Consider the following 26,988-nt stretch of genomic DNA (forward strand, 5'->3'; position numbering starts at 1 on the left):
TTTCTGGCCACCCTCCCCAAAAAAACACGACTGCAATTCCCTCCGACTTTGAATACCACTGGTATAGGACTATGCCTAATCTGTGTTCTGGAAACTGCCATTTAGTGTACATTCTTTTAATGAAAATGTTAAAAAACAAAGGACGAGACCCCAAGAATAATTGTCAACACTAGACCAGGACAGAAAGGGATGTTCAACATGATGTTACACTCCATCAAAGTTGCACAGTGCCTCACTGAGTACAGAATTTACCTCTATGGTTGAGATCTCTCAGTCAGCGTTTGGGCTTAGATTGCAAAGCCCATGGTCCGAATGACAAGGGTATTATTTATGGTGTGAGCTCAATGACTCTGCAAGGCTGACAAGAGAACTCTCAGAGCTTAGCCTTTCACATTCTAATCTTAGCCTTGTACAAGTTAGATCATCACCTGGGTCTCTACAGTTCCTCTCACTGTACTGTACAGGAACTGTGACTTGACTCTAATAAGCCTCCTACTGCCATGATGCGGCAAAAACCATTGCACCACTGCATTGGCGTCTCCAATAGTATGTGTGATTCATTAACACATAGCTGGTGTCACTGAGGCAATAACTCACAGAGGCACAGTACAGTATCTTTCTTGGGCGGGAGATTCAGACAACTGTGTGCAGTAAGTACACACAGGCTGGGCATGGACTCAGAACAGTGAAGGAATTCCTAAAAAGCACCTGTTCATCCACTCTGAGGAAAACAGTGATGCCCTTATGATGATAAAGCAATTGGTGAAACATGCATGAAACATGCTTATTAAATGTAACAATGGAAATAAAAAAATGTTTGGTCTTGTCACTGAATGGTCGTCGGGAGTCAAGGTGATTTCAGGAAATGCTCTGCGATGATTGATAGGACAAGATTAAGGTCTGGAGAGACTTGCGATTTTTAGGGGGTCACCGCCGATGTCACTTCCTCTGATATCAGAGGTGGCGGGCTGTGGGCGGCGGCCGGTGGAGCAAGCCCCTCCCCTGCATAGTGTCAGCCTCAGTCTTTGGAGCTGGAATAGAGTCTTATGGGGAAGATTAAACTGATGAGACCATGAGGTGGACAAAGTGGGGGGGTCGTAGAACGGGCTGGAGCCAGGGTCTTCACTATTGCATACATGTTGGTTTATGTACAATGTCTCAGATGAGTGATGCAGTGCATGCAAGTTTTAATACGTTTGATCCCTCTTTTTCAAACCCACTCCTCAGGTACGTATTGTAAGAAAACAAGAACAGAGAATACCATTTGTCCAGAGTTAATATTTGTACGTAAAAATAAAATAGTTTGTTAGTAGGGTGCCAAAGGAAGTCAGTCAGTGGTCAGCGCCAGTGGTTAGTCTCACTCCAGGCCAAAGGTACTGGTCTCCTCCACAGCAATCAGCAGTTTCTCATACAGCATGGTGTAGGAGGGGTACGGGGGAAGGTCCAGGCGGTTGAAGCACGTGTGAGCCCTGAAAGAGAGGAGAGGAGCGGTACAGTATGTCAGGGACAATACTGTATCAGGCACTGTCAGGGACAATACTGTATCAGGCACTGTCAGGGACAATACTGTATCAGGCACTGTCAGGGACAATACTGTATCAGGCACTGTCAGGGACAATACTGTATCAGGCACTGTCAGGGACAATACTGTATCAGGCACTGTCAGGGACAATACTGTATCAGGCACTGTCAGGGACAATACTGTATCAGGCACTGTCAGGGACAATACTGTATCAGGCACTGTCAGGGACAATACTGTATCAGGCACTGTCAGGGACAATACTGTATCAGGCACTGTCAGGGACAATACTGTATCAGGCACTGTCAGGGACAATACTGTATCAGGCACTGTCAGGGACAATACTGTATCAGGCACTGTCAGGGACAATACTGTATCAGGCACTGTCAGGGACAATACTGTATCAGGCACTGTCAGGGACAATACTGTATCAGGCACTGTCAGGGACAATACTGCATCAGGCACTGTCAGGGACAATACTGTATCAGGCACTGTCAGGGACAATACTGTATCAGGCACTGTCAGGGACAATACTGTATCAGGCACTGTCAGGGAGAGCAGCAAGTCGGAATGAGACCCCAATATGATATGATTGGTCTATTAATAATGTCCCATATGATGTGTTCATACTGTAAGTCCAGGGTTGTGGGTTTGATTCTGACTCATGGACATTGTTTATCTCTTCCACCAATCATGAGAAAGCCCTAGGTTGAAATGTTATTCGCTAGCCATGCCATTCCCTTCTCCAACCTCAGCCTTATTTAGCTTCCTTACTGCTGACACTGTGCTTCCTACACAATGATAAACACTACCACTTCCTCTCCTCCACAGCGAAATGGGAGCCCTCTCCTTTCTGCTGACTTAGTTAGCTTTAAATGAGATCTTCTCCCGTTTGCCAAATAAATGTCCAATGCAGGTCTAACAAGGTGAAAGGTATAAAGCAAATACTGTACAGGCATTAAATATAGCACTGTTTGCAATGCAACCAATTCAGAGGGATCCATGAAAATTGGAATATGAAAATAGAAGTAGGCCCAGGGGGTGTGTAAGGATCCAGTACTATAGTCAGTACTCATTTCAGCGAATTGAACTTCATATCACGTCTGGCACTAGTGAGTGACCATAATAACGTGTGTGTTCCAAACTCGGCAGCTCGCCTGGCTTTAGACATCAGCGACACATAGTGTTGTAGAAGCAATGTATACTGTGTGACCTGGGTGGTGTTCATTATAAGGCACACGTAGCAAAACATTTTGCAATGGAAAATATACACAAGGATTTGTCATCAGATAGTAGGCCACGTCCCTGCTTCACTCTGTTTGGTACCTGCTGAACATGACCCAGCCACTTCTCCATCAACAACTCTTTTCACACAAGCAAGAAACCACATGCTAGTGGCGGTTATAGAAAATACACCGATAGAAGTGACTTTTATGAACCTTTGCTAGACCACGTACAATTTACTCATTCGTGTTGAAATGACAAATAACGTTATCTGCTTCCAACGCAATTGTTTCATACTCCAGAAGATTGTCTAAACCAAATATTTTCACCAAGTTTTAGAACAAGGTGGGGGTGTGAGAAGTATTTTTCTCGCTCCTGAGAAAACGGGTTATACCTCTCTGTAAAGCTGGCTGGCACTAAGAGCTGATTACGAGGTAGATCTCTACATGTAATGGTTGAGGAAACACCAGCAGCCGTTTCATTCCTTCCCCACATGGGTAACGTAAGCCTTGATACCACACTCAACCAGCTGTCCATATGGAGAATATGTATAAAAAGGAGAGGGAGAGAGATAGAGAGCTGGTTACATCCGTCCTGTGGGTGAGAATAGAATGGTTGCACTACGAAAATGTTGGATTAAATGACAATATCATGTGGTCTGAATGAGAGTGCCTCAGGTAAGGGAAGTACAATTGGGAGATAGGGACTATGCCTGAAATGGGAAAATGTTTTTGTTTGAGTGACCACCTAATTTCCAATGACAGCTGACTGAGTGCATTTCTGTGGTGTTGATTTTGCGCTTTGAGAATTGTCACTGGCAGATAAAATAGTATTCGTTTCAAAATAGATTATCTCATTGATGGAATGGTAAAAGCCAGTTTCTTTGTGACTTTTCTTTGTGTCCAGGACAAAACAATTGCTGCTGTATGGGGTCTCATGCACACACTAACAAAAAAACAAAAGCTGCCTTTCAGCCAGGAAAAAAAATTGACAAGGCCATTAACAATACGGAATAAGAAAGAACTGTCCCAAAGTTGGGATTGCAGTCTGTTCTATGTTCTATGTATTTACACAGGCAGCCCAATGCCGATCTTTTTCTACTAATTTGTCTTTTGACCAATCAGATCAGATCTGTGTAAACGCAGCCTTACTCTCATAATAGCCCAGTCAGATAAGCTGCTGATATGTTTTTAAAAAGCAGACAGTTTTTTAATTTCCTTAAAAAATATTCTCACTACAGCTCTTCCTATGAGGTGAAAGACTGTATTTATTTTGCTCAAATGTCTGTCCCTAAATAGGGTGTGGCTACCTGCTTTAATAATTCTAAATGGTCACATTTAGCATGCGTTTCCAATGGACCTTATAAGTGTGGCAAGTTACAGTACATTTGACCCCAGAACCAGGTTTACTGTACTATTTCCCAGTGTGCACAGAAGTAAATTCAACATCTATTCCACGTTGGTTCAATGTAATTTCATTCAAATGATGTGGAAACAATGTTGATTCAACCAGTGTGTGCCCAGTGGAATGTCTTTCTGGATATTTTCATCTCCTTGTAGTGGAATAATTACATTAGTCAATGAAATTACCTCTTTATTCCAGAATAAAACACCCAAAACAGTGCACTCTGCCTCTAAGAATCATGAGTCTGCTTATGCTGTAGTGGTAAAAAAATACTTACAATGTAGTTTGCTTTTATTAAGAGTTGATATTAGTTGATTATAAGAATAAAACTTGTCCAGGAGAGATATGATTCTTATAAGAGGATTCAATTCCAAACTATATATTTATTAATATGTTGGTATATTTTCCATCCAGTACCTGGGTAGTGAGGTGACCTTGCCCCACTTCTCGATGCAGAAGCGTCGCAGGCCGTTGCTTCCCCGTAGGGCAGCGAAGCCTTCGTATGGAACGCTGGAGGTGCCTGTCACAAACTGCAGCAGCCGCAGTCTCTGCTCGTTGTTGAAGCGTTCCACCGCACCCCAGAACCACCGCATCACTATGTGGCCATCATGGTAACCTGGGGAAGGAGTCATTATGGTTCATTGGTGAGGTCAGTGTAGGTGTAACTGACTGGTACACAACCCTTATCCTCACTGCTTTGTATTCTGCATCAACCGTACACACATGTGGTTGCTACACACGGAGGGTGAAATGGATTGAGTCAACCCCTTATTTAGTGTTTGAGATGTGCTTATTAACTGCAAGTCATTGTCATTACTATTAATACTGTGGACAGAGAAGCTAGCTCCCATTTTGAGATCACATTTAATGTTCACCACTTTCTCTCCATTTTGAAAGTTTTCACTTTAAATGACAAACTGCAATCTAAACAGGGCGCTGTTTGCTTTGGAGGCTGTGGTGAGAAGGGTGACTGCAGGCTTTCCAGTCCGGCTTGTGATACTATCCATCCACAGCAAACTGACGTCTTTGCCAAACAAAAGGGCAAACGGCTCCAATTGTGCAGATGATGAGTTTGGCCAATTAAGAGCTTAGCCATAATGAGAACCAGATGAGCAGCCTGGCAGCTGGAGCACGGCCTTCTGGGTGATTAATGAGTTATGGACCTTTATGGGCATTTCGGGGCTTGCCGGACCCTCCGCCACATCTGTCTGTTCAAAGGAGGCAGAGAGAAATTGCAACGGCGCTCATGATGTGGCCGTAATCAGTTACAGACGCACAATCTCTTATGTCAGGTGACATGGTGCGTATGCGCTAATGAGGCCGTGAGATGGATGTTCCGGCATGTTTTACTTGGCGTTGACCGCTCTGTGTCATTACTGTACTGTACCAGGCCTGTCAGTTGGAACATATAGACTCTAGTACTTTGTTATGCAGAAAGGGACACATTGATTTATGCTTCCAAAAATGTAGGTTTTACATTAAACAGCATGACTGTCAGTGACAGCTTTTCGACCATCACTTGGTCTTTGTCAGTCTTTTTACATTACTGCTTTCTTTCCTCCCCTGTGTGGTCTGCAGCACTGTCCGTTTCAGTTTAAACTCTTAGAAAAAAAAGGTGCTATCAAGGTTCCAAATGAGTTCTTCGGCTGTGCCCATAGGAGAACCCTTTTTGGTTCCAGGTAGAACCCTTTTTGGTTCCAGGTAGAAACCTTTTTGGGTTCCATGTAGAACCCAATAGGGTTCTACCTGGAACCAAAAAGGGTTCTTCGAATGGTTCTCCTATGGGGACAGCCAAAAAACACTTTTAGGTTCTTGATAGCAGCTTTTTTTCTCAGAGTCAATAGTACATGTTTTACTTTAGGAAAAAAAAACATTTTCCTTGGACACTTCACAAGATGACTATCCCAGAACAGAAATAGAAGCACTCAGATATCTGCATTGATTTTTACTTTCTCACCTCCTCTGTACTCTGTGTTGGTCCTCCAGTCGTTTAGGTCGATCTCAGCCGTCCCTGCAATGACCAGCTCCAGCTCTCTGGCATCAAACACCGACACCAGACGAGAGTCTACCACCTGGGGCCAGAGGAGGGTTGGAGTGGGGATTAGGGATGTCAATAGATGATTGCCGGCTGTTCCACAAATGAATGGAATTCACTTGGCAATGGTGAGATGGAATAATGTCTCTGACACTTCCTCTATAGACCATACCTTCCTTTGGCATTTACAAATCAAAAGGGACTGGATAGGTGTAAGCATCATGATAATGGGGAGGATCCGCCATATTGCTTATACCCATCCTATTCTTTCAGATCTGCAAACACTGACGGGTTAGTAGGGGTTAGTAGTAGGTTTGTGCTGTACCTCATAGAAGCCTCGGACCAGGGCCTCAGTCTGCTGCACCACCCCGCGCTCTACCCTCCACTTGGCCATGCGCTCAATGTACTCCTTCTTGTTCTTCTCCGTCACCTGAAGGTTGGAGCCACCCGACTTTAGCTCCCGCTCCGTCACCTGACACAGGAAATGACAAACAGGAAATTATGTCAGAGAACTGTATTTATGAAGGCTGCGTGGTGTGGGGACCATTTTGGGCTAAAATAACTGTTGCTTCTTTGACCTCCCAACAAAATATGTACTCTGGTATGGTGGGTAGATGTTAACTTCGAAATTAAACTTTAAAGTGAAACTTCCAACACATTTCATTCTGTCCTGGGCAGAATAATATAATCATTTATTGATAAAGTACTCCATTTCCCCAAGTTACAACACACTACAAAGTGCCAGGTCAGGCTAAGCAGAGACAGTCAAAGCCCTAGTGCCTCGTGGCCTACCTCAGACTGATCCCTGAGACTGACCCCTAACAGACTGACTCCTAACTGAGACTGACCTGGCCAAAGACCTCCTCATTGACGGTGAAGGTGAGGTCCAGGATGTCAGTGATGTCATTTTCCTTCATCCACTGGAGACTCTGATGGAACTCCTCATCCAGATACTCCAGATCACTCAGGTCTGTGGATCTGGGGGAACATCACACATTGACTGGTTGACTGATTGATATGATGTTACAGTAGGGATTCCTTTTAGTCGACGTGTAGCAGATACATTGTACAGGGAGAGGTGTGTGTGGGGTAATTGTACAGGGAGAGTTGTGAGTCGGGTAGATTGTGGCACAAGACGTGTGTGTGTGTAGGGTGAAGAGGGGTAATTGAGGTACAGAAGTAAGAATGTGTAGGATAGATTATGGTACAGGTGTGTGCGTGTGTGTGGGGGGTATATGGAAGCAAAAGGGTGGTCAATGCACTCACAGTCTGAGGAGGGCCTTGTAGAATGGTCGTGTGAAGAAGGCATCCAGCAGATACTGGTGGATCAGGGCCAGGCCTAGAATACGCCCACTGAAGCGGAACCTAGGAAGGAAAGGAGACGAGGAGAGGAATCCACTTTAGACTATTGAGAGGCAGGCCATGGTCTTGGACAGGACAAGCTGCATAAACTTGTCTTTGTCTTCCAAAGGTAAAAACTGTGGAAAAGCGCTATCAACTGTTCAGGAAAGGGTCTATTCTCAAGGAATGATGGATGTTGTTGGTTAATGGTATAATTGACACTAATTTACTTTCAACTTGTGACTGGTAATTAATGACTCGGCAGAGTGCCAACTGCCAAGCTATAAACTCTACCCTCATTGGTTCAAGTCCAGCTTCCAATGACAGGCTAATTGGAATGCTATGGCAACCATTTTGTGTCCATGAAGTAGTTTAATTTCCGGTGACAATGAACTGAGCTCACAAGGCTGCATTTCCACTAAGAGTAAAACAGGGAATATCACAGGGTGTTGGCTACATTTCACAGATTAAATCAGTTTCTCCTCTATAGGTTTTAGTTTTTCAGTCTATGCTATTACATTATTCATTTGCCTGAGTACACAAGTAATTTGCGCTGTTGAAAACCAACAATCCTTGTACTATTCCCCACTGCTTCAGGGTTGACACAGATGGTCAATACATCATACTGGTACATCATACAATGTTTACTAGAGTGTCATCGTTATGTTTGTGTCAAGGGGAATATTAAACAATGCTTGGTTTTACATGACTCCCCTAGTCCCACCAATAAAATGCTAATGAGCGATAATAACCTCTAGACAATTTGATGACCTACACCAGTTGCACGGTGATCATAAAATCCTTGGTCCTCCTTGGTTAAAGATGCACAGAAACCAACTGTAAAACCTCTGGTTTTATTAGTATTTTTATTAATTAATAGTCTCTTGGCTAAGCCTCCCATGAAGAAGAGATTCATATCTCATTGGCTGCATTTACTCAGGCAGCCCAATTTGGATATTTTCCCCAATTATTATAGGTCTCTCTTTATGTAGTGTTGTGGTGTCTCTCTTGTCATGATGTGTGTTTTGTCCTGTATTTTTTGTTTTAATCCCCCGTCCCCGCAGGAGGACATTTGCCTTTTAGTAAGACAAATAAGAATTTGTTCTTAACTGACTTGCCTAGTTAAATAAAGGTTAAATTCATCTGATTGGTCAATAACCATTTAGTGGCAAAATATCAGAATTGGGCTGCCTGTGTAAATTACCAACTGATGAATTGGTTTACAATTACCATCATAGTCATAAAAACCAAAACAATCCTCTTTCCACTGTGGCCCTGTTAAATACCTGTATAAAAAAGTAAAAATTACGATAATATGCTCTCTTAGGGTATCAGTCCTCACCATTCCAGATGGTTCTCAACGAAGGCAGACATGGGGCTGATCTGGACGGTGTAAGTGTCGTTGGCTGAGTACTCAAACAGGCCGTAGTAAGGATTGAATAGCTCTTGGGACAACAGGAAGAAGAACTCCCTGGAGGGGCCGCTGTAGTCCAGCCTAGAGACGGGGGACATGGGGGATGCAGTTTTAAAAATACGGCAATGGGATCAATCCCACATGCACATGTCCACTTCCATTCACACACATGCACACACACACACACACACTTACCCCTCCTCTCCCAAGAAGGTGATGTAGAGCTTGTTCCTCTGCAGCTCCTTGCGGGAGTAGGCCATCACCTGGTTGAAGGTGCCCTCCAACAGGTGGTCTCTTCTGATGATCAGTCTGGGACAATAATTAAATGATTAGCAAACTACAGTTCCTGTACAGACATGCTTATCTCCTCTCATCACATCATCTTACTGGGTCTTATAGAGCTACTCAGAACATTTAAGATAGAAATTCAGACATAATCCACAATGCTACATGGTAGAAAATCATCTACTGTTTCTATCTCTATCTGTAGTTTCTGCTTGCAACATCTTGCATATAATTACCACCAGGGGGTGGGTATCAGCATATACACTCAAGCATGTGTCATACACACACACACACACAGACAGACTTACTTGATCTTCCCTGGCCCCTGGCCATAGCCCTTAGCTTCCAGCTTCCTGTAAAAGTTGCGCAGTTTGGCTTCAAAGTCTCTGCGGTATGGAGCCGGAGCTCGGGCTCTCTGTAAGCCTGCCAACACACACACGCACACACACACACACACACACACACACACACACACACACACACACACACACACACACACACACACACACACACACACACACACACACACACAGAGTGAGCGATAGCCATAATTTACATCTAAGCTAATACAACTGCAATCAATACCTTATACATACATAATTCATGGACCTCAAGACCCAGTGAAAAACACAGGCACTTATGGGCAGTTGTTAAGAGTTCAAAACCTTCCCCACTAGAGTAGTTGAGCCAATGATCATCCTTGTTGTTGTATTTTTTGGGGTCACGTTTTGATGCCTGAAGCACTTCCACATCCCTAAGGAGGACCTGGTGACCGTATTCACCATCTAATGCACAGTGTATATCCGACCAGCGGTGGAATATGCTGCCGCAGTGTGGCATGCAGGGCTAACCAAGTGACAATCCGATACCATCGAGAGAGTCCAGAGAAGAGCAGTTCTTATCATCATTGGCACATTTGTGATCCATCAGTCAACACATTTTTTGACCTGACTTGAAGCTAGCCCGAGTCAGGCCAGCCTCAGTTCAGCAGAGCAAGGGAGGAGAAAAGTACTACTCAGATGCATGCACCAATCTGGGCCTACCATCACTTCACACGCACTCGCAGGGAAAGTCTCTCGGTCCTTTGCAAGATTACATTTTAAATCTGACCCGTAGCGCCGTATCCTCCCACTTCAACGATCGTCTGTGAGCCTACACCAGACCTGCCCCTCAACTAAAATGGAACTGATCCACTGCAGGTCTGAGCATTTCTGTTGCAGCGCCGTCCCAGCCATGGTTCGCCTGCTGAACAGTTGACGATTAACATAACTTTCTGTTGTTTACTGTATTTTAATTTGTATTGCCAATTGTAATATTCAAATGTAAGTTGTATTCACAATTCAGCATGTTGCTGACATTGGTACAATGTTCTGTTGAAAAAGCAGTAAAAAAAACTTCTCTCTTCTCTCTCGCTCAACAAAGACCAAAGGGAGAGAAAATGCAGCATCATTCCAATCCATGTTTGCCTCCCTCCCGCTGTGGCCCTGCTCCCATTCATCCATTAATAGCTCCTCTGCTCTCATCAAAAATAATAAGAACTCCTGACACCTCCTCATGGCCTCTTAACGACTCTATCAGCTCATTAACGCTGCATGGCCATGCTCTAATGTAGCACAGCAGGGCCTTTCATGGAGAGTGGTGATCGTAGTGTGAGGATGCTAGCTGTTAGCTGCTAGCCTAGCACCAAAGATATTTATAACTAACCCAAGATATACTGAACAAAAATAGAAACACAACATGCAACAATTTCAATGATTTTACTGCGTTGCAGTTCATGTAAGGAAATCAGTCCATTGAAATAAATTCATTAGGCCTTAATCTATGGATTTCACATGACTGGGCAGGGGTGCAGCCATGGGTGCCCCTGGGAGGACATAGGCCCACCCACTGGGGAGCCAGGCCCAGCCAATCAGAATTTTTTCCCCCACAAAAGGGCTTTATTACAGAGAGAAATACTCCTCAGTTTCAACAGCTGTCCGGGTGGCTGGTCTCAGACGAGCATGCAGGTAAAGAAGCCAGATGTGGAGGTTCTGGGCTGGTGTGGTTACACGTGGTCTGCGGTTGTGAGGCCGGTTGGATGTACTGCCAAATTCTCTAAAATGACTTTGAAGGTGGCTTATGGCAGAGAATTGAACATAAAATTCTATGGCAACAGTTCTGGTGGATATTCCTGCAGTCAGCATGCTAATTGCACTCTCCCTTAAAACTTGAGACATCTGTGGCATTATGTTGCGTGACATTTTATTGGCCATTAATTGTCCCCAGCACAAGTGGCACCTGTGTAATGATCATGCTGTTTAATCAGCTTCTTGATATACCATACCTGTCAGGTGGATGGATTACATTGGCAAAGGAGAAATACTCACTAACAGGGATGTAAACAAATTTGTGCACAAACATTTTCGAGAAATAAGCTTTTTGTGAGGCGTATGGAACATTTCTGAGATCTTTTATTTCAGCTCATGAAACATGGGTCCAACACTTAACATGTTGTAATTATATTTTTGTTCAGTATACTGTAGTTCATCTGTGTCGTTTTTAGTGGGAGCAAATTAAGGATAGTGGGCAGAGCCAAGGACGCGTAAGCGAGATCCTTTTGGCGCGTTTTAGCATGTACAGTACAGTGGCAAGAAAAAGTATGTGAACCCTTTGGAATTACCTGGATTTCGGCATAAATTGGTCATCAAATTTGATCTGATCTTCATCTAAGTCACAACAATAGACAAACATAGTGTGCTTGAACTAATAACACACATATTATTGTATTTTTCTTGTCTATATTGAATACATCATTTAAACAGGTTGGAAGGTTGGAAAAAGTATGTGAATCCCTTGGCTAATTGGAGTCAGAAGTCAGCTAACCTGGAGTCCAATCAATGAGATGGGATTGGAGATGTTGGTTGGAGCTGCCTTGCCCTATAAAAAACACTCACAAAATTTGAGTTTGCTATTCACAAGAAGCATTGTCTGATGTGAACCATGCCTCGAACAAAAGAGATCTGAGAAAACCTAAGATTAGGAATGGTTGACTTGCATAAAGCTGGAAAGGGTTACAAAAGTATCTCTAATAGCCTTGATGTTCATCAGTCCACGGTAAAACAAATTGTCTATAAATGGAGAAAGTTCAGCACTGTTGCTACTCTCCCTAGGAGTGGCCATCCTGCAAAGATGACTGCAAGAGCACAGCGCAGAATGCTTGATGAGGTTCAGAATAATCCTAGAGTGTCAGCTAAAGACTTACTGAAATCTCTGGAAAATGCTAACATCTCTGTTGACGAGTCTACGATACGTAAAACACTAAACAAGAATGGTGTTCATGGGAGGACACCACGGAAGAAGCAATTGCTGTCCCAAAAAAAAATGGCTGCACGTCTGAAGTTTGCAAAAGTGCACCTGGATGCAAAATATTCTGTGGACAGATGACACTACAGTTGGGTTATTTGAAAGGAACACACAACACTATGTGTGGAGAAAAAAAGGCACAGCACACCAACATCAAAACCTCATCCCAACTGTAAAGTATGGTGGAGGGAGCATCATGGTTTGGGGCTGCTTTGCTGCTGCTATCATCAACGGAAAAATGAATTCCCAAGTTTATTAAGACGTTTTGCAGGAGAATGTTAGGCTATATTTCCGCCAATTGAAGCAGAAGTTGGGTGAATCAACAGCACAACGACCCAAAACACAGAAGCTGTCATGTGTGCTCCCTCTCCGGCCTCTAGGTCACCAGGCTGCTCGTTATGGTGCACACCTGTCACCATCATTACGCACACCTGTCACCATCATTACGCACACCTGCGCGTTGTCAGACTCACGTGAACTCCATCACTTCCCAGATGACCTTCTCTATATTTGTCACTCCCTTTGGTTTCTTCCCCAGGCATCATTGTTTCTGTTCCAGTTTCATGTCTGTGCATTGTTTCGTGTTTCATTTATTGATTAAATCACCCACTCCTTGAACTTGCTTCCCGACATTCAGCGCACATCATTACAGAAGTAAATCAACAACAGAATGGCTTCAACAGAAGAAAATACGCTTTCTGGACTGGCCCAGTCAGAGTCCTGACCTCAAACCAATTGAGATGCTGTGGCATGACCTCAAGAGAGCACTTCACACCAGACATCCCAAGAATATTGCTGAAATTAAACAGTTTTGTAAAATGGAATGGCCCAAAATTCCTCCTGACCGTTGTGCAGGTCTGACTACAGAAAACGTTTGGTTGAGGTGGTCAACCAGTTACTAAATCCAAGGGTTCACATACTTTTTCCATCCTGCACTGTGAATGTTTACACGGTGTGTTCAATAAAGACATGAAAACGTATAATTGTTTATGTGTTATTAGTTTAAGCAGACTGTGTTTGTCTATTGTTGTGACCTAGATGAAGATCAGATCAAATTTTATGACCAATTTATGCAGAAATCCAGGTATTTCCAAAGGGTTCACATTTTTTCTTGCCACTGTATCTGCACATTTCAAATAAGGAACACACTCTCTGTGAAGCGTGTATGTGCAATAATTCAATTCTCCCTTGCACTACCTGTAATATTTTTTTTACTTTAGCAAAGCTCCACAAAACTTAGTGAACTCTGTTCGTAACAGATTCCAGCTTTGGGAACAGAGAACTGTATTGCGATCTGGCTTTTCTTCGATGAGAAAATCAGCAGAATGTCGGCCCAGTTCCATCTCGCTCCATACTCTCCCACTGCCGGCCACTGGGCTTCCTCTCCTCACCATATTACATCACAGAGGTATTGATCTATGGTGTGATATTTAAGCAGTAAGGCCTGAGGGGTTGTGGTCAATATATAATGGCTAAGGGCTGTTCTTATGCATGATGCAAACCGGAGTGCCTGGATACCACAAACCCCCAAGGTGCCTTATTGCTATTATAAAATGGTTACCAAGGTAATTAGAGCAGTAAAATACATGTTTTGTCATACCCGTGGTATACGGTCTGATATACTACGGCAGTCAGCCAATCAGCATTCATGGCTCGAACCACCCAGTTTATAATGGATTCTATTTCACAGTGTAATTATTCATTCATAACTGGCGCTAGGAGCCCACAGTATGGTCTGACTGATATTTCATAGCAAGTGTAATTATGGGTATGTTATCTTTGTAAAGGCTGAGGATAGAATGTTGACACCATAAACCCAATTGCTCATTTAAATCACTCATTGTGGTTTGCATTGAGTGGTGCTTGGGCTTCGAGAGGTGACTGGTTGTTTCCCTTAATGGGACTAATTCATAAGTGGCACTTGTTATGACTTGATTTCATGTGGTTCTAAGGATCCTGATTGGCTTAGGTCCTTAGTGCAGTCCGAGTGGTTAACCTCACTTAAATAAATTATGCCTATTTAGACATGGTTTGGGGTATTAATTTAGGAGGGATTGGTGGTGGCCCATGAGGCTAGAGCCCTGTACTTGGTTAGCATGCATGAGAGCTGATTGGCTGGTCAGTGAAGTTAAACGTGAGGGAAGACCCACCTGGGGAGTTTTGTGGCGAGGATCCGGGTGAGCAGCGGGGCGAGAAGCTGTACCCCGGGTGAAAGGAGTGGGGTGGAACATAGGACATGATTTCCTCCTCAAACAAGCTGCAGGGGAGGGAGGGAGAGAGAGGGAAAGAGAGAGAGGGAAAGTGAGGGAGAGAGAGAGCGTTAAAGGGATAGTTTACAAATTCCAAATGGTCCAAATGTTATGGACACCTAGAAAGTACTAAGTATCAGGTCTTTATTCCATTCCATTTCGTGAAGGAAATTATCCCTGCATTCTATACAGAAACTGTCTGTCGATCATGTAGATTACAGGGTTTGCTCTCCTCACAAACATGGTAGACAGACTGTAACAAATACCAATTCTGTCAGGCTGGGTCTGTGAACTATAAACCAATCAAATTACGGCTGCTGGCTGGTCTGTGGACTATAAACCAATCACATTACACCTGCTGGCTGCTGGTTGTGGGCATGGGTATATAGGCCTAAAGTAATACAGTGTGCCCATGTGAAGGGTGTAATCGGATTGGCTGTGAGACAGACAGTGAATGAGCCGTGGGACAAGATGCTCTGGGTTTACTGTAATCTAGCCAGCGTCCGGCCAGCGGAGCCCCGCAGAACCAGCCAAAACAACCATCTAGTATCAACAACAACAGGGTAAACAACACTACCTCAGTAGAATGACCAGGTCAGCATCACAAGACAGCTTCTCCACCCCCTGTGAACCTTCCGTCTTGATGTAGTGGATCTTCTCCCTGATTGGTTGACAGAGTGAGGGCAGTCAAACATTCAGCCAAATTGTGACCTTAGAATTCTAAGGTTCTATCGGCAAAAAGAGGATTCTGAGATTGGCTTTAAACAAAAACTCACTGTACTGCCCTGCCTGTTCACACGGACTCTGTTAATACTAAGAACTTCACCCTCACACAGGAAACTGGATCCCTTGTAGTCACACTTACAAACTACAACATAAAGGCTTCATAGGGCATTCATAAAATAAAAAATAAAAAAGGAATATATATACTTCACAAATAATTTATAAACCAAGTCATAGTACATAAAAAGTGATATAAAACATTATTACCGAACGTATTTGTTCATAACGTAAACACAAAAAGGTATAAATACAAACTCATGAAACAATTCATAAAGCAACAATAAGTCTGGCAAAAAAATATAATATATAGAGGATCACCTTAGTACATGGTTCCTGGCCAGGCTTGGCTGGCGCTCTTGAAGCATCTCAAAGATGTTTGGCTGGCGAAGGAACGTCACTATCTTGTCATTGTAAGCTGTGGTGAGGGGGAGACAGAGGGGCAGGATGGCATTTATTGAGATGATTCATGTATTGGAGGCAGCTCTGCAGACTGGTCACCGGCTGGTAAAGTCACAAAGTCAGAAAATCTGATTTGAAACTTAACCCTGACCTTAACCCTTAACCACACTGCTAACCCTAACCTTAAATGCTGGAAACCTGATAATATTTTTACGATATAGACCATTTTTAACTTTGCAGTTGGCCCACGTTAAGTTCTGCCTCCGGGGCAAGATTCATGACAATAAAGGTTAACCTGGACAGAGGGCAGGAAAGTGAGGCGCAACACTATCTCCCGTAAAATGATACAGTCAATAAAATGATGATTAAAACAAAGTGACGTTTCTGTCAAATGGCATTCATCAGGCAGAGAAACTGTGGAGACAGAAGACATGATGAAGTTAGCTCTGGTTCAGGGTGTTATATGCAGCTTGCTGATGCTGAGGTTCAGAATTAGCAAGCTGCATATAAGTCCTTGGACCAGAGCAAGAGTATGAGTGATCGTGCTGAGATACTTCCTTTGGGTTATTGCTATTCACACAAATCACTAAAATAAGACTAAAATAAAGTGTTACATCCTGCTTAAATATTATCCCATGATACTTTACATTCCTTTTAAATCATTTTGTTGAATACTATATACACTGCTCAAAAAAATAAAGGGAACACTTAAACAACACAATGTAACTCCAAGTCAATTACACTTCTGTGAAATCAAACTGTCCACTTAGGAAGCAACACTGATTGACAATAAATTTCACATGCTGTTGTGCAAATGGAATAGACAAAAGGTGGAAATTATAGGCAATTAGCAAGACCCCCAATAAAGGAGTGATTCTGCAGGTGGTGACCACAGACCACTTCTCAGTTCCTATGCTTCCTGGCTGATATTTTGGTCACTTTTGAATGCTGGCGGTGCTCTCACTATAGTGGTAGCATGAGACGGAGTCTACAACCCACACAAGTGGCTCAGGTAGTGCAGCTCATCCAGGATGGCACATCAATGCGAGCTGTGGCAAGAAGGTTTGCTGTGTCTGTCAGCGTAGTGTCCAGAGCATGGAGGCGCTACCAGGAGACAGGCCAGTACATCAGGAGACGTGGAGGAGGCCGTAGGAGGGCAACAACCCAGCAGCAGGACCGCTACCTCCGCCTTTGTGCAAGGAGGAGCACTACCAGAGCCCTGCAAAATGACCTCCAGCAGGCCACAAATGTGCATGTGTCTGCTCAAACGGTCAGAAACAGACTCCATGAGAGTGGTATGAGGGCCCGACGTCCACAGGTGGGGGTTGTGCTTACAGCCCAACACCATGCAGGACGTTTGGCATTTGCCAGAGAACACCAATATTGGCAAATTAGCCTTTGGCGCCCTGTGCTCTTCACAGATGAGAGCAGGTTCACACTGAGCACATGACAGACGTGACAGAGTCTGGAGACGCCGTGGAGAACGTTCTGCTGCCTGCACCATCCTCCAGCATGACCGGTTTGGCGGTGGGTCAGTCATGGTGTGGGGTGGCATTTCTTTGTGGGGCCGCACAGCCCTCCATGTGCTCGCCAGAGGTAGCCTGACTGCCATTAGGTACCGAGATGAGATCCTCAGAGCCCTTGTGAGACCATATGCTGACACATGCACATTTGTGGCCTGCTGGAGGTCATTTTGCAGGGCTCTGGCAGTGCTCCTCCTTGCACAAAGGCGGAGGTAGCGGTCCTGCTGCTGGGTTGTTGCCCTCCTACGGCCTCCGCCACGTCTCCTGATGTACTGGCCTGTCTCCTGGTAGCGCCTCCATGCTCTGGACACTACGCTGACAGACACAGCAAACCTTCTTGCCACAGCTCGCATTGATGTGCCATCCTGGATGAGCTGCACTACCTGAGCCACTTGTGTGGGTTGTAGACTCCGTCTCATGCTACCACTAGAGTGAGAGCACCGCCAGCATTCAAAAGTGACCAAAACATCAGCCAGGAAGCATAGGAACTGAGAAGTGGTCTGTGGTCACCACCTGCAGAATCACTCCTTTATTGGGGGTGTCTTGCTAATTGCCTATAATTTCCACCTTTTGTACAACAGCATGTGAAATTTATTGTCAATCAGTGTTGCTTCCTAAGTGGACAGTTTGATTTCACAGAAGTGTGATTGACTTGGAGTTACATTGTGTTGTTTAAGTGTTCCCTTTATTTTTTTGAGCAGTGTATTTAAAAAAAAATAAGAAAATATTTATTAGATACAAACGAATGTAAGAAACGGATGGATGTTGTGTTAGTACTCTGTGGTTCCAGATAACTTCAAAAGATAACAGTAACTTTATAGTGTGGCTAATTATTCAAAATCCACCAACAGATGACAGAGTGCAGGCAAGTGACTGGTCGCACATCTTGTCCTCCATACAAGAACATTTTCAGAGAAAATGTCACGCTGTCGTTGCTCAACACATATCTGGATAACTTACTGTATGTCTAAGTGAACACAACTACCCCATTGAACCCATTTCCGATGGAAGACGGCTGCCCGGTTAAAACCGCCCATCACTCTGTCCTAGTCCTGACATGACTGAGGAGAGGAGAGGCATTCTGTGGCACTCTGGGCTTTGTAATTACAGCGAGCGCTGTGCAGCTCAACCGCACCAGTCGAGACGTTACAGATGCGGGAGGATGAGAGGGAACCATAGACTTACATGAGGGGAATGAGAAGGAATGTCAATTCCTATGGCAAGCCAGCGTGTCTTTGAGTGCCACGCCAGCTGTGGTGGCTCGGGCCGTGTCTGAGGCCTGGCTGATTCAGGAACAATTTTCAGGGTAATTAGGACAGAGAGAGAAAAGGAGGAGTCTCTCAGGGGACGAGATAGAGTCACGCAATCATTGTCCTCAGCAAAGAGACTCTCCAGTGAGACAAGCTGTATGCTTCTGGTTTGGCCCTCACTAGAAACACTTGGGGTGGATCAGTTGGTAGGAGGGTTGGGTTCTTGCATAGATCACCTACACTGAATACCGGTACGCATGTCGTCAAGACCATTTGGATGACAGTCTGCTAAATGCCTAAACACAAACAGACAAAATATGTGTGACTATGACGAGCACGAGGGTCCAAGTTTTGTAAAAGTTACCGTCACAGCTGAACAATATGGACTCTGCTGCAGCACTTACATGGTGCACCTAACGGTGTGGAGTCGGGGTGGTACTGGCTGCGTATGGCGGCTACCAGGCTGTTCCCAGGTCTGTGAATCAGGGAAGCTACTCGACTCCGGGACACATCAGACGCCTGGGACAGACACCACAAAGATCATCATCACTGTGATCCTCATCGTCATAATCTCAATCATCAGCTCATAGAAGACATTAGACGAGTCTACTATTATGACTACTATACGACTCCATTAGTAATGACAAATAGACCGTTCAATTCCATTCCAAGAGGATTCTCTCACCTCTCCAGCACTGTAGCTGCGTAGTCTCTGCAGGTGCTGCCTGTGGGTCAGATGGTTGGGCAGACGGCCGTTCTGTAAGGGGATCCTGGGGTCAATGAAGGTTGTCGCCCGGCTGTTGTGGTCCACGAAAAACGACTGGAAAGAAGAGGAAAACAATGTCAAACAGAGATTTACATGAACAGGACTTATGATGAAGTATCCAGGGGAAACCCACAACCATGGTACTAAAAGTTTCATTACACTTCACCATGGCTCAAGTATCTTTCCACTGTGGCTAGACATTATAGGTGGAATCCTGACTTCAGATAACTCAAGCTTCTTATTGACAATCAACTATGGAATCGGGTTACAATCCGAATCCCTCAGAATTCTTAGCTTCATCATTTATCATTTCAGGACTAAGCTCCATCTCTCAATTATAACTACAACCTAACTATAGGTGCATAGACGCATTTTGGATAAGTGAGCAGACCGTTACCTTGCCCTGTGGGTCTGTTTTGATCTCCCAGCCTCGGGGCAGCTCTAGTTGTGTGTCGGCAAACTTGTTGAGGAAGATCACCAGGTCTCTGTTGTGCTGGTAGCGCTCAAAGTTGCGTGCGTCCCGCCGGATCTTCAGGATCATGTGCTTCAGACAGGTACTGCTGGTGAATATCCGGTAGGCACCCTGGGATAGCGACACAGAGAATACATTACATTACATTACAGGACGTGGTGTGGTGTGGTTATACTGTGACAGTGGAAAAAGACCCAATTTACTGGCTTGTAATGCTTCTGAACGCTATTGGAGTCATTGTGCACAAACGGCGCAACTAACGCTCTCTCCACACAAACGTACCAGGCTTTATTACATAAACACTAAAAGCACGGCGAAGTTTCAGTCAAACCATAAAGCTTGTGTTTACAGTATTGTACAGTATGCTTTTAGACACCACCCTGAACTGAAATAGAATGTCACAGAATCCGCAAACAAAGTTATCCGATCGGGTGTACTTAGTAGTAATACACACTATTTGACCTTTCCATCAGATCAACTATCTATAAACTCCTTTCAACCCAGGGGAAGAATTTCTCCCTCTCTGCCTCTCTCTATCAGTTGACAGGTCACGTCCCCACCTCTGTAACGGCTTCCCTTGCTTTGGCAGGAAGTTGCAGCGAGCTCCGACTCCCAACGGTCGATGGATCAATAACCAGACTCTATAAATAGATCGGCCATCGGTATGGAACAACGCCGTATCGACCCATCCGCAACCGCTGGGCTTAGTTTGATGAGGTCATGACCGTGAGAGGACCATGAAGTTACTGTTGGTGGTAATACGCACTGTTTACCAAGGCAAAAGCAGGGTGACATTATCTGGAAATAGACCTGAAGTGCTCAGGGATATGACCTGTCCTGTGCTGTGCTCTGAGGGAAGATGGTGAACGGGGGAAACTGCACTGAACAAAAATATAAACGCAACCTGTAAAGTGCTGGTCCCATGTTTTTATGAGCTGAAATAAAAGATCCCAGAAATTTTCCAAAAGCACAAAAAGCTTATTTGTCTCAAATTTGCTGCACAAATTTGTTTACAACCCTGACAGGTGTGGCATATCAAGATGCTGATTAAAGATCATGATCATTACACAGCTGCACCTTGTGCTGGGGACAATAAAAGGACACTCTAAAATGTGCAGTTTTGCCACACAACACAATGCCACAGATGTCTCAATTTTTGAGTGAGTGTGCAATTGGCATGCTGAATGCTGGAATGTCCACCAGAGCTGTTGCCAGAGAATTTCATGTTAATTTCTCTACCATAAGCCGCCTCTAACATTGTTTTAGAGAATTTGGCAGTACGTCCAACTGGACTCACAACCACCGACCACGTGTATGACGTTGTGTGGGTGAGTGGTTTGCTGATGTCAATGTTGTGAACAGAGTGCCCCATGGTGGGGTTATGGTATGGGCTGGCATAAGCTACGGACAATGAACACAATTGCATTTTATCAATGCCAATTTGAATGCACAGAGATACCGTGACGAGATCCTGAGGCCCATTATCGTGCCATTCACCCGCAGCCATCACCCCATGTTTCAGTATGATAATGCAGAGCCCCATGTTGCAAGGATCTGTACACAATTCCAAGAAGCTGAAAATGTACTAGTTCTTCTATGGCCTGCACACTCACAAGACATGTCAACCATTGAGCATGTTTGGGATGCTCTGGATCAACGTGCACAACAGTGTGTTCCAGTTCCTGCCAATATCCAGAAACTTTGCACAGCCACAGTCATCAACTCTATGCAAAAGAGATGTGTCGCACTGCATTTGGCAAATGGTGGTCACACCAGATACTGACTGGTTTTCTAATCCACGTCCCTTCCCTTTTTTTTTTAAAGGTATCGGTGACCAACAGATGCATATCTGTATTCCCAGTAGTAAAATCCATAGATTAGGGCCTAATGAATGTATTTCAATTGACTGATTTACTTATATGAACTAACTCAGAATAGGTTCTTGTGATAGGGCAACAAGGTCAGTGTTAACATGTGCTGTGTCATCAGGTACAGTGGTAGGATCGAGGTGAGACAGAGGTGAACTGTGTATTCCAACAGAGACCAACATACTGTAGGAATCAAGCGCCAGTTTACCAGGTGTAAACTGTAGCAAAGTTTGATTTATTCAGAAGGGAATTAATCACTGGTAGGTTATCAAAGTCAAAACAGACAGTAAATAAAGGTTCAACTGACAGTCAAACATTACATCCAAAGACCTAAACTATCAAAGGACTATTCCTATTTGAACAGCACTTACGTAGTTGGCGTGTAGGACCGTGAAGAACTCGGGGTGGGTGACGAACTTAACGGCAGGGCACTGGAGGAGCAGGGTGATCTTCTGGTTGCTGACAGGGGACGAGGGGCCCTCTCTCCTGGGCTCTGCACACAAAAGTAGGCAATGCGTGTCTAAATATTGAATAATATAAGTACAATATGCATGTAATACTGTAGTACCACATACCTTGATCATGTTAAAACCATATTAACGCCATGTCGGTCGAGCATGGAGCTTGCAATGGGTCATGGGTCTGATTTGAATGGGGCCACTCATACGAAAATGTATGCATACACTATTGTAAGCGTCAACTAGATGGCATATTCCATTATGGTTTAGGTAGAGGAGTGAGACACACCAATGGCCTGTGGTGGAGAGTCTGTTTCCGTTTCCGTGCTGACACTTCTCTCCAACCTCCGTCCACCACACTCATCCTCCGTCGCCATGGTCCTCTGGATGTTCTGGTACCTGGAAAGGAACAGGGAGTGACATCACTGTACGTCAGTACACCAACGAGGCACCTTATTGCATCGAGGCACTTTTACGGTCAACTTTGTTGACTTGATCTGCTACTGTACACACTCGAGCAGTAAAAGTAGAAATTAATCTATACAGTACTGCAGCTTTGCACCATTTTGTCATTGATAAACTAAACGTTATACTTTCAAGATGCAACCCACGTCAAAGACAGCATCCACCTTTCTTAAAGCTGTAATCCATAGCAGTGGAACTGCCAGGTCCGTTTGCAATAGAACTGGGCCATTTCTCATCTCTTATTATTCATTTATTGGTCAGTGGGTGTCCCTTGTGGCATAAAATTAGGTCAGTGGGTGGAAGGAGAAATTAGTTTATTTCTGAAGGTGTGTGTTCTGAATCTAATGTGGGCAAATCACTCTGGAGCATTAAAGACAAGGGGGCCCTCAGCGACCGGGAGCCAAACGATGGCTTCATTGCATCTTTACAGATTTAAATGTGTGTGTGTGTGTGTGTGTGTGTGTGTGTGTGTGTGTGTGTGTGTGTGTGTGTGTGTGTGTGTGTGTGTGTGTATGCGTGTGTGTGTGTGTCTGGGGGGGGGGGGGGGGGGGGGGTGATTGTGTGTGTGAGTTATAGAAAAACAGAGAATGAAAAAGAGCGATTGTCAAATGGGAATTTAGATGGGAATTTAGGATGCATGCCCAGACATGTCCACTAGATGGAAGTACTACACAAACATAAGAGTAAACTGACGGCTTACCACAGAGGGGATATCGCATGAAAAGTAGTTACAGAGCACATCACTGAGAAACCAACTGGTCATCACATCGTATGACTAAGGCAAGGCAGCCTAAGAGATATTCAATCATGCATGACCCATTCTGACCATCTTATGCACTGAAGTAGATCCCCGTCTCTGCTCTCGTCCTCTCATCCCCCCTTTTCTACCCCCCTTTCTTTATTACCCTCCCCTGTCTCCTCTCTCCATCCCCTCATCCCCCCTTCTCCGGTGCTTCAGGATGCCCATGGCCAGGAAGAACGTGTACAAACACTAATCTGTTCCCTGTGCTGTGGGATTACTAAATACAACATGAAATGTCTTGGCACTTATTTATTTACCTATTTTAAAATTGCAGTTGGGGCAGCGGCCAGTTGTGAGTGAATGTATCGATGTCCTCTATGTGCTTGTGTATGCTGGACTGATGCTTTTCAATGTGCATGATGATGAATGTGCATGTGTATGGTGATGCCAAAGGGAAAAACATTAAAGTTCTATTCCATTCTATTCTCTCAACCCCAAACAAGACCACAAACCACCCACACAACCCAGAAAGTGAGGCATCACAATAGACCCCTCCCCATCCTCCTCTACAACCCTCTCTCAACCCCATTCCCTCCTCCTCTAACCTCATCCCCTCTTTCTCCCAACCTCACCTCCTGTTGAGCTGCTCCATCTGCTGGGTGGAGCTGGAGCGCTGGATGCCGTTACACTTGGAGGCGGCGTGCGTGGGCCTCCGCCAGGTGGTGGTGCGGTTCACATGGTCCACGTAGAAGACACGTCCGTGGCTGTCGATGCGCGCCTCCCAGTCTGCACACACACACAGGAAGTACAGAGAGAGAGAGGGAGGGGGACACAGAGAGGGAGATGTGATCGTAATATGACACCCAATTAAGAATGACAGAAAAAGAAAGGAGAGGAATTGAAGGGAAAAGAAGTTGAAATGGGTTTGATTAAGAGCTCTAGTAGTAGCAAAAGGGAAAGCTGGAGACAGGAAAGATGAGTAAGGATGGAATGTGAGGTTTGCTTTGGGAGATGATTGAAGCTGACAAGGGGTTATTGTCTGCTGTGGTCAGCTGGCTTTGGGATCAAAGTAATCTCACGGATGTCGATATTGTATTAAGCAACTAGCTATATGCTTCACACCCCACGACAGTCAGAAAGGTTGCTAACATCAGACAGGAGTTGGACGCCTAAAGGTGCATGTACAGTACATCCCTGCATGAATGGCCCTCAGTAAATGGTAAACACATGAGCTTAAAGTCATAAACTACGTCCCAAATTGCACCCTATTCCCTATATAGTGCACTACTTTTAATGAGAATCCTATGGGTCCAGGTAAAAAGTAGTGCACTATATAAGGAATAGGGTTCCATTTGGAATGCAGTCTTGTCAGCTTTGGCGGTCCCTATAGGAATTACACATCATACTGTACATCCACAGCAACAGAGGACCCTTGCCCACAGATTTACACATTAATAGTGAAGGTGACCGAGAGCCAAAGTGCCACTTCACCAGCGTGCCTGATGACACATACTGGCAACCATGAAGTGAAAATACAAGGGATCCTTCCTGACTTCTTAAAAATATGATTGAGATCCTGTGTTTAAAACTTGGAAGTGCTTCTAAATGGCATCTGTTGTTTGTGAGACAGGGCTGATGGCTAGCTATGATGCCATTAATGAGGTCTACAGTTGTAGCCAAGGACCAGCATGTAAAGTAATCTCCCAAAACCACTTAAGCCTCCGTCTCAACACATCCATTTAGCCTGCTGTACATCTTTCCCCTTTCTGTCATTGTCTTTCCTCTCTCTTCTTGAAACCCTCAGGGTGTTCAGAAGCTGGGCCTCACCCTGGCCAAATCTCTTTCCCTTCTCCTCCCTCTGTTTAATCATCATCTGTCTCTCTGTAGCAGGGCATGGCAGTGGGTGGGGCACAACCGTGGGCGGGGCACAACCGTGGGCGGGGCACAACCGTGGGCGGGGCACATCAGTGGGCGGGGAACGGCAGTGGGTGGGGAATCATGGTGATGGGATTCACTCTGAGATTAGAAACCTGCTGGTTTTCACAACACATGGCACGGAGTGAGGGAGAGAGAGAGAGATCATCTCATCTGACACCCACCCACCCAGGAAGTGGATTATAACCCACTAAACGCACAGCAGTACAGCCTGCTAGTAGAAGCAGCAGAAAATATCCTCACCCCAAAATCAAGGCAAAGGTATTGAAATGGAACTTATCGCTCACGAGACAATGTTGCATCAGTTGTATACTACTGTATTCAGACTGGCAGATTCATGGGTAGTGTAGTCAGTGCTGTGGCAAGCAGACAGAGAGAGAAACAGAGAAACATGCATACAGGATATTATTACTGTGGAGGGAGTTACTTTGAGTCAGCGTGGAGAGATGTGGGTATTATCACTGCACTGCAGAGTAGAGCTGAATATTCAAGCCTATTTGGGGATGTGGATATGTCTACTTGAGGCTGTAAGGTGCTTACGTTAGATATGAGTGCTTTGGGAGATGCACGATTGAGAGGCAGTTACTGTCAGAGATAGTCTGTAGTTTGGTACTGTTTTGAAGAATGTGTGTGTGCGCATTCACGTGTCCTAAATACTAACACAGTATGAGTCAGTCTGTGAGTTGTGAGCATATTAACAACATCTCCTGACAGAAATATACCTCCTCGCTGCAGCTCCTCTCCATCCCTGCTCTGCTTATTCTAATGAGCTGGAATAGAGTCCCTCTTGGTGCAGCAACACTATATTTGTGGCTGTCAGATCTCTCCCCGGTAACTCTCCACTGATTTGGTTTTTGGAGACTATTTTTAGCCATTTCATAGTAAAAACCAAAGCTCAGCAGGGCTTCTGCTGGTGTGACATTGCACCAAATCCCAATATCAACACAGAGAAAGACCAACCGAAAAACAGGATGAATTCTCTGCTCACAGGGGAAGAGAAACTTGAGTAAACAAATAAAAAAATGAAAAGCAATGTAAAAGGGACGAGTGAAATATTTCATTGTATTTTTTTCTATTGTGAATATTTTTCATTTTGCTGCAATTTAACTTACAGAAGAGTTCACAAGGAACGATGTCTATGTTAGCGATAAACTACATTTTCCAGCTGCAGTCACATTCATCTCTTCTCTAGGGTTCATGGAACTTGTAGTCCAACAGACCTTAGCGTGAAGCGAACCCAACAGCCTCCACTAGCATCAGACGCCCTGCTGATATAAATATAGACTGCCTCTCCCGCTCTGCCTCTCTAGGGCCTGTCACTATAGAAACGGTGGTGGTGAGGGCTGTGGTGCCTGATGTGTGAGATGGTTAGATGTACAGCACCCCAGGATGCCACATAGTAGCATATACTGTAGTAGCACCTAGAAACCCAATCTGGCAACCCATGTGTAGTAACACCTTGGACATAAAACGCCAGGTCTCATGACTCCAGTGGGACCAGGGGGACCAGAAAT

At 44.6% G+C, this 26,988-nt stretch overlaps 1 protein-coding gene across 1 annotated transcript in view; it reads right to left on the bottom strand.

Annotated features, from left to right (window-relative positions):
* Nucleotides 1–1,357: 1,357 nt before the first annotated feature.
* Nucleotides 1,358–26,988, bottom strand: part of LOC120050651 (E3 ubiquitin-protein ligase HECW1) — a 71,707-nt gene continuing 46,076 nt past the window's right edge. Inside the window, exons 11-28 of the mRNA XM_038997231.1 lie at nucleotides 24,172–24,325; nucleotides 22,622–22,731; nucleotides 22,246–22,367; nucleotides 19,932–20,117; nucleotides 19,454–19,588; nucleotides 19,182–19,287; nucleotides 15,915–16,011; nucleotides 15,391–15,474; nucleotides 14,715–14,821; nucleotides 9,531–9,645; nucleotides 9,133–9,246; nucleotides 8,866–9,018; nucleotides 7,449–7,547; nucleotides 7,031–7,160; nucleotides 6,508–6,654; nucleotides 6,105–6,219; nucleotides 4,565–4,763; nucleotides 1,358–1,469 (exon numbers count right to left, since the gene is read on the bottom strand). Of these exons, the coding sequence (XP_038853159.1) occupies nucleotides 1,358–1,469; nucleotides 4,565–4,763; nucleotides 6,105–6,219; nucleotides 6,508–6,654; nucleotides 7,031–7,160; nucleotides 7,449–7,547; nucleotides 8,866–9,018; nucleotides 9,133–9,246; nucleotides 9,531–9,645; nucleotides 14,715–14,821; nucleotides 15,391–15,474; nucleotides 15,915–16,011; nucleotides 19,182–19,287; nucleotides 19,454–19,588; nucleotides 19,932–20,117; nucleotides 22,246–22,367; nucleotides 22,622–22,731; nucleotides 24,172–24,325 (2,285 nt within the window). The remainder of the gene's footprint in view (nucleotides 1,470–4,564; nucleotides 4,764–6,104; nucleotides 6,220–6,507; nucleotides 6,655–7,030; nucleotides 7,161–7,448; nucleotides 7,548–8,865; nucleotides 9,019–9,132; nucleotides 9,247–9,530; nucleotides 9,646–14,714; nucleotides 14,822–15,390; nucleotides 15,475–15,914; nucleotides 16,012–19,181; nucleotides 19,288–19,453; nucleotides 19,589–19,931; nucleotides 20,118–22,245; nucleotides 22,368–22,621; nucleotides 22,732–24,171; nucleotides 24,326–26,988) is intronic.

The sequence above is a fragment of the Salvelinus namaycush genome, chromosome 7 (genome assembly GCF_016432855.1).
Source record: "Salvelinus namaycush isolate Seneca chromosome 7, SaNama_1.0, whole genome shotgun sequence".
Lineage (NCBI taxonomy): Eukaryota > Metazoa > Chordata > Actinopteri > Salmoniformes > Salmonidae > Salvelinus > Salvelinus namaycush.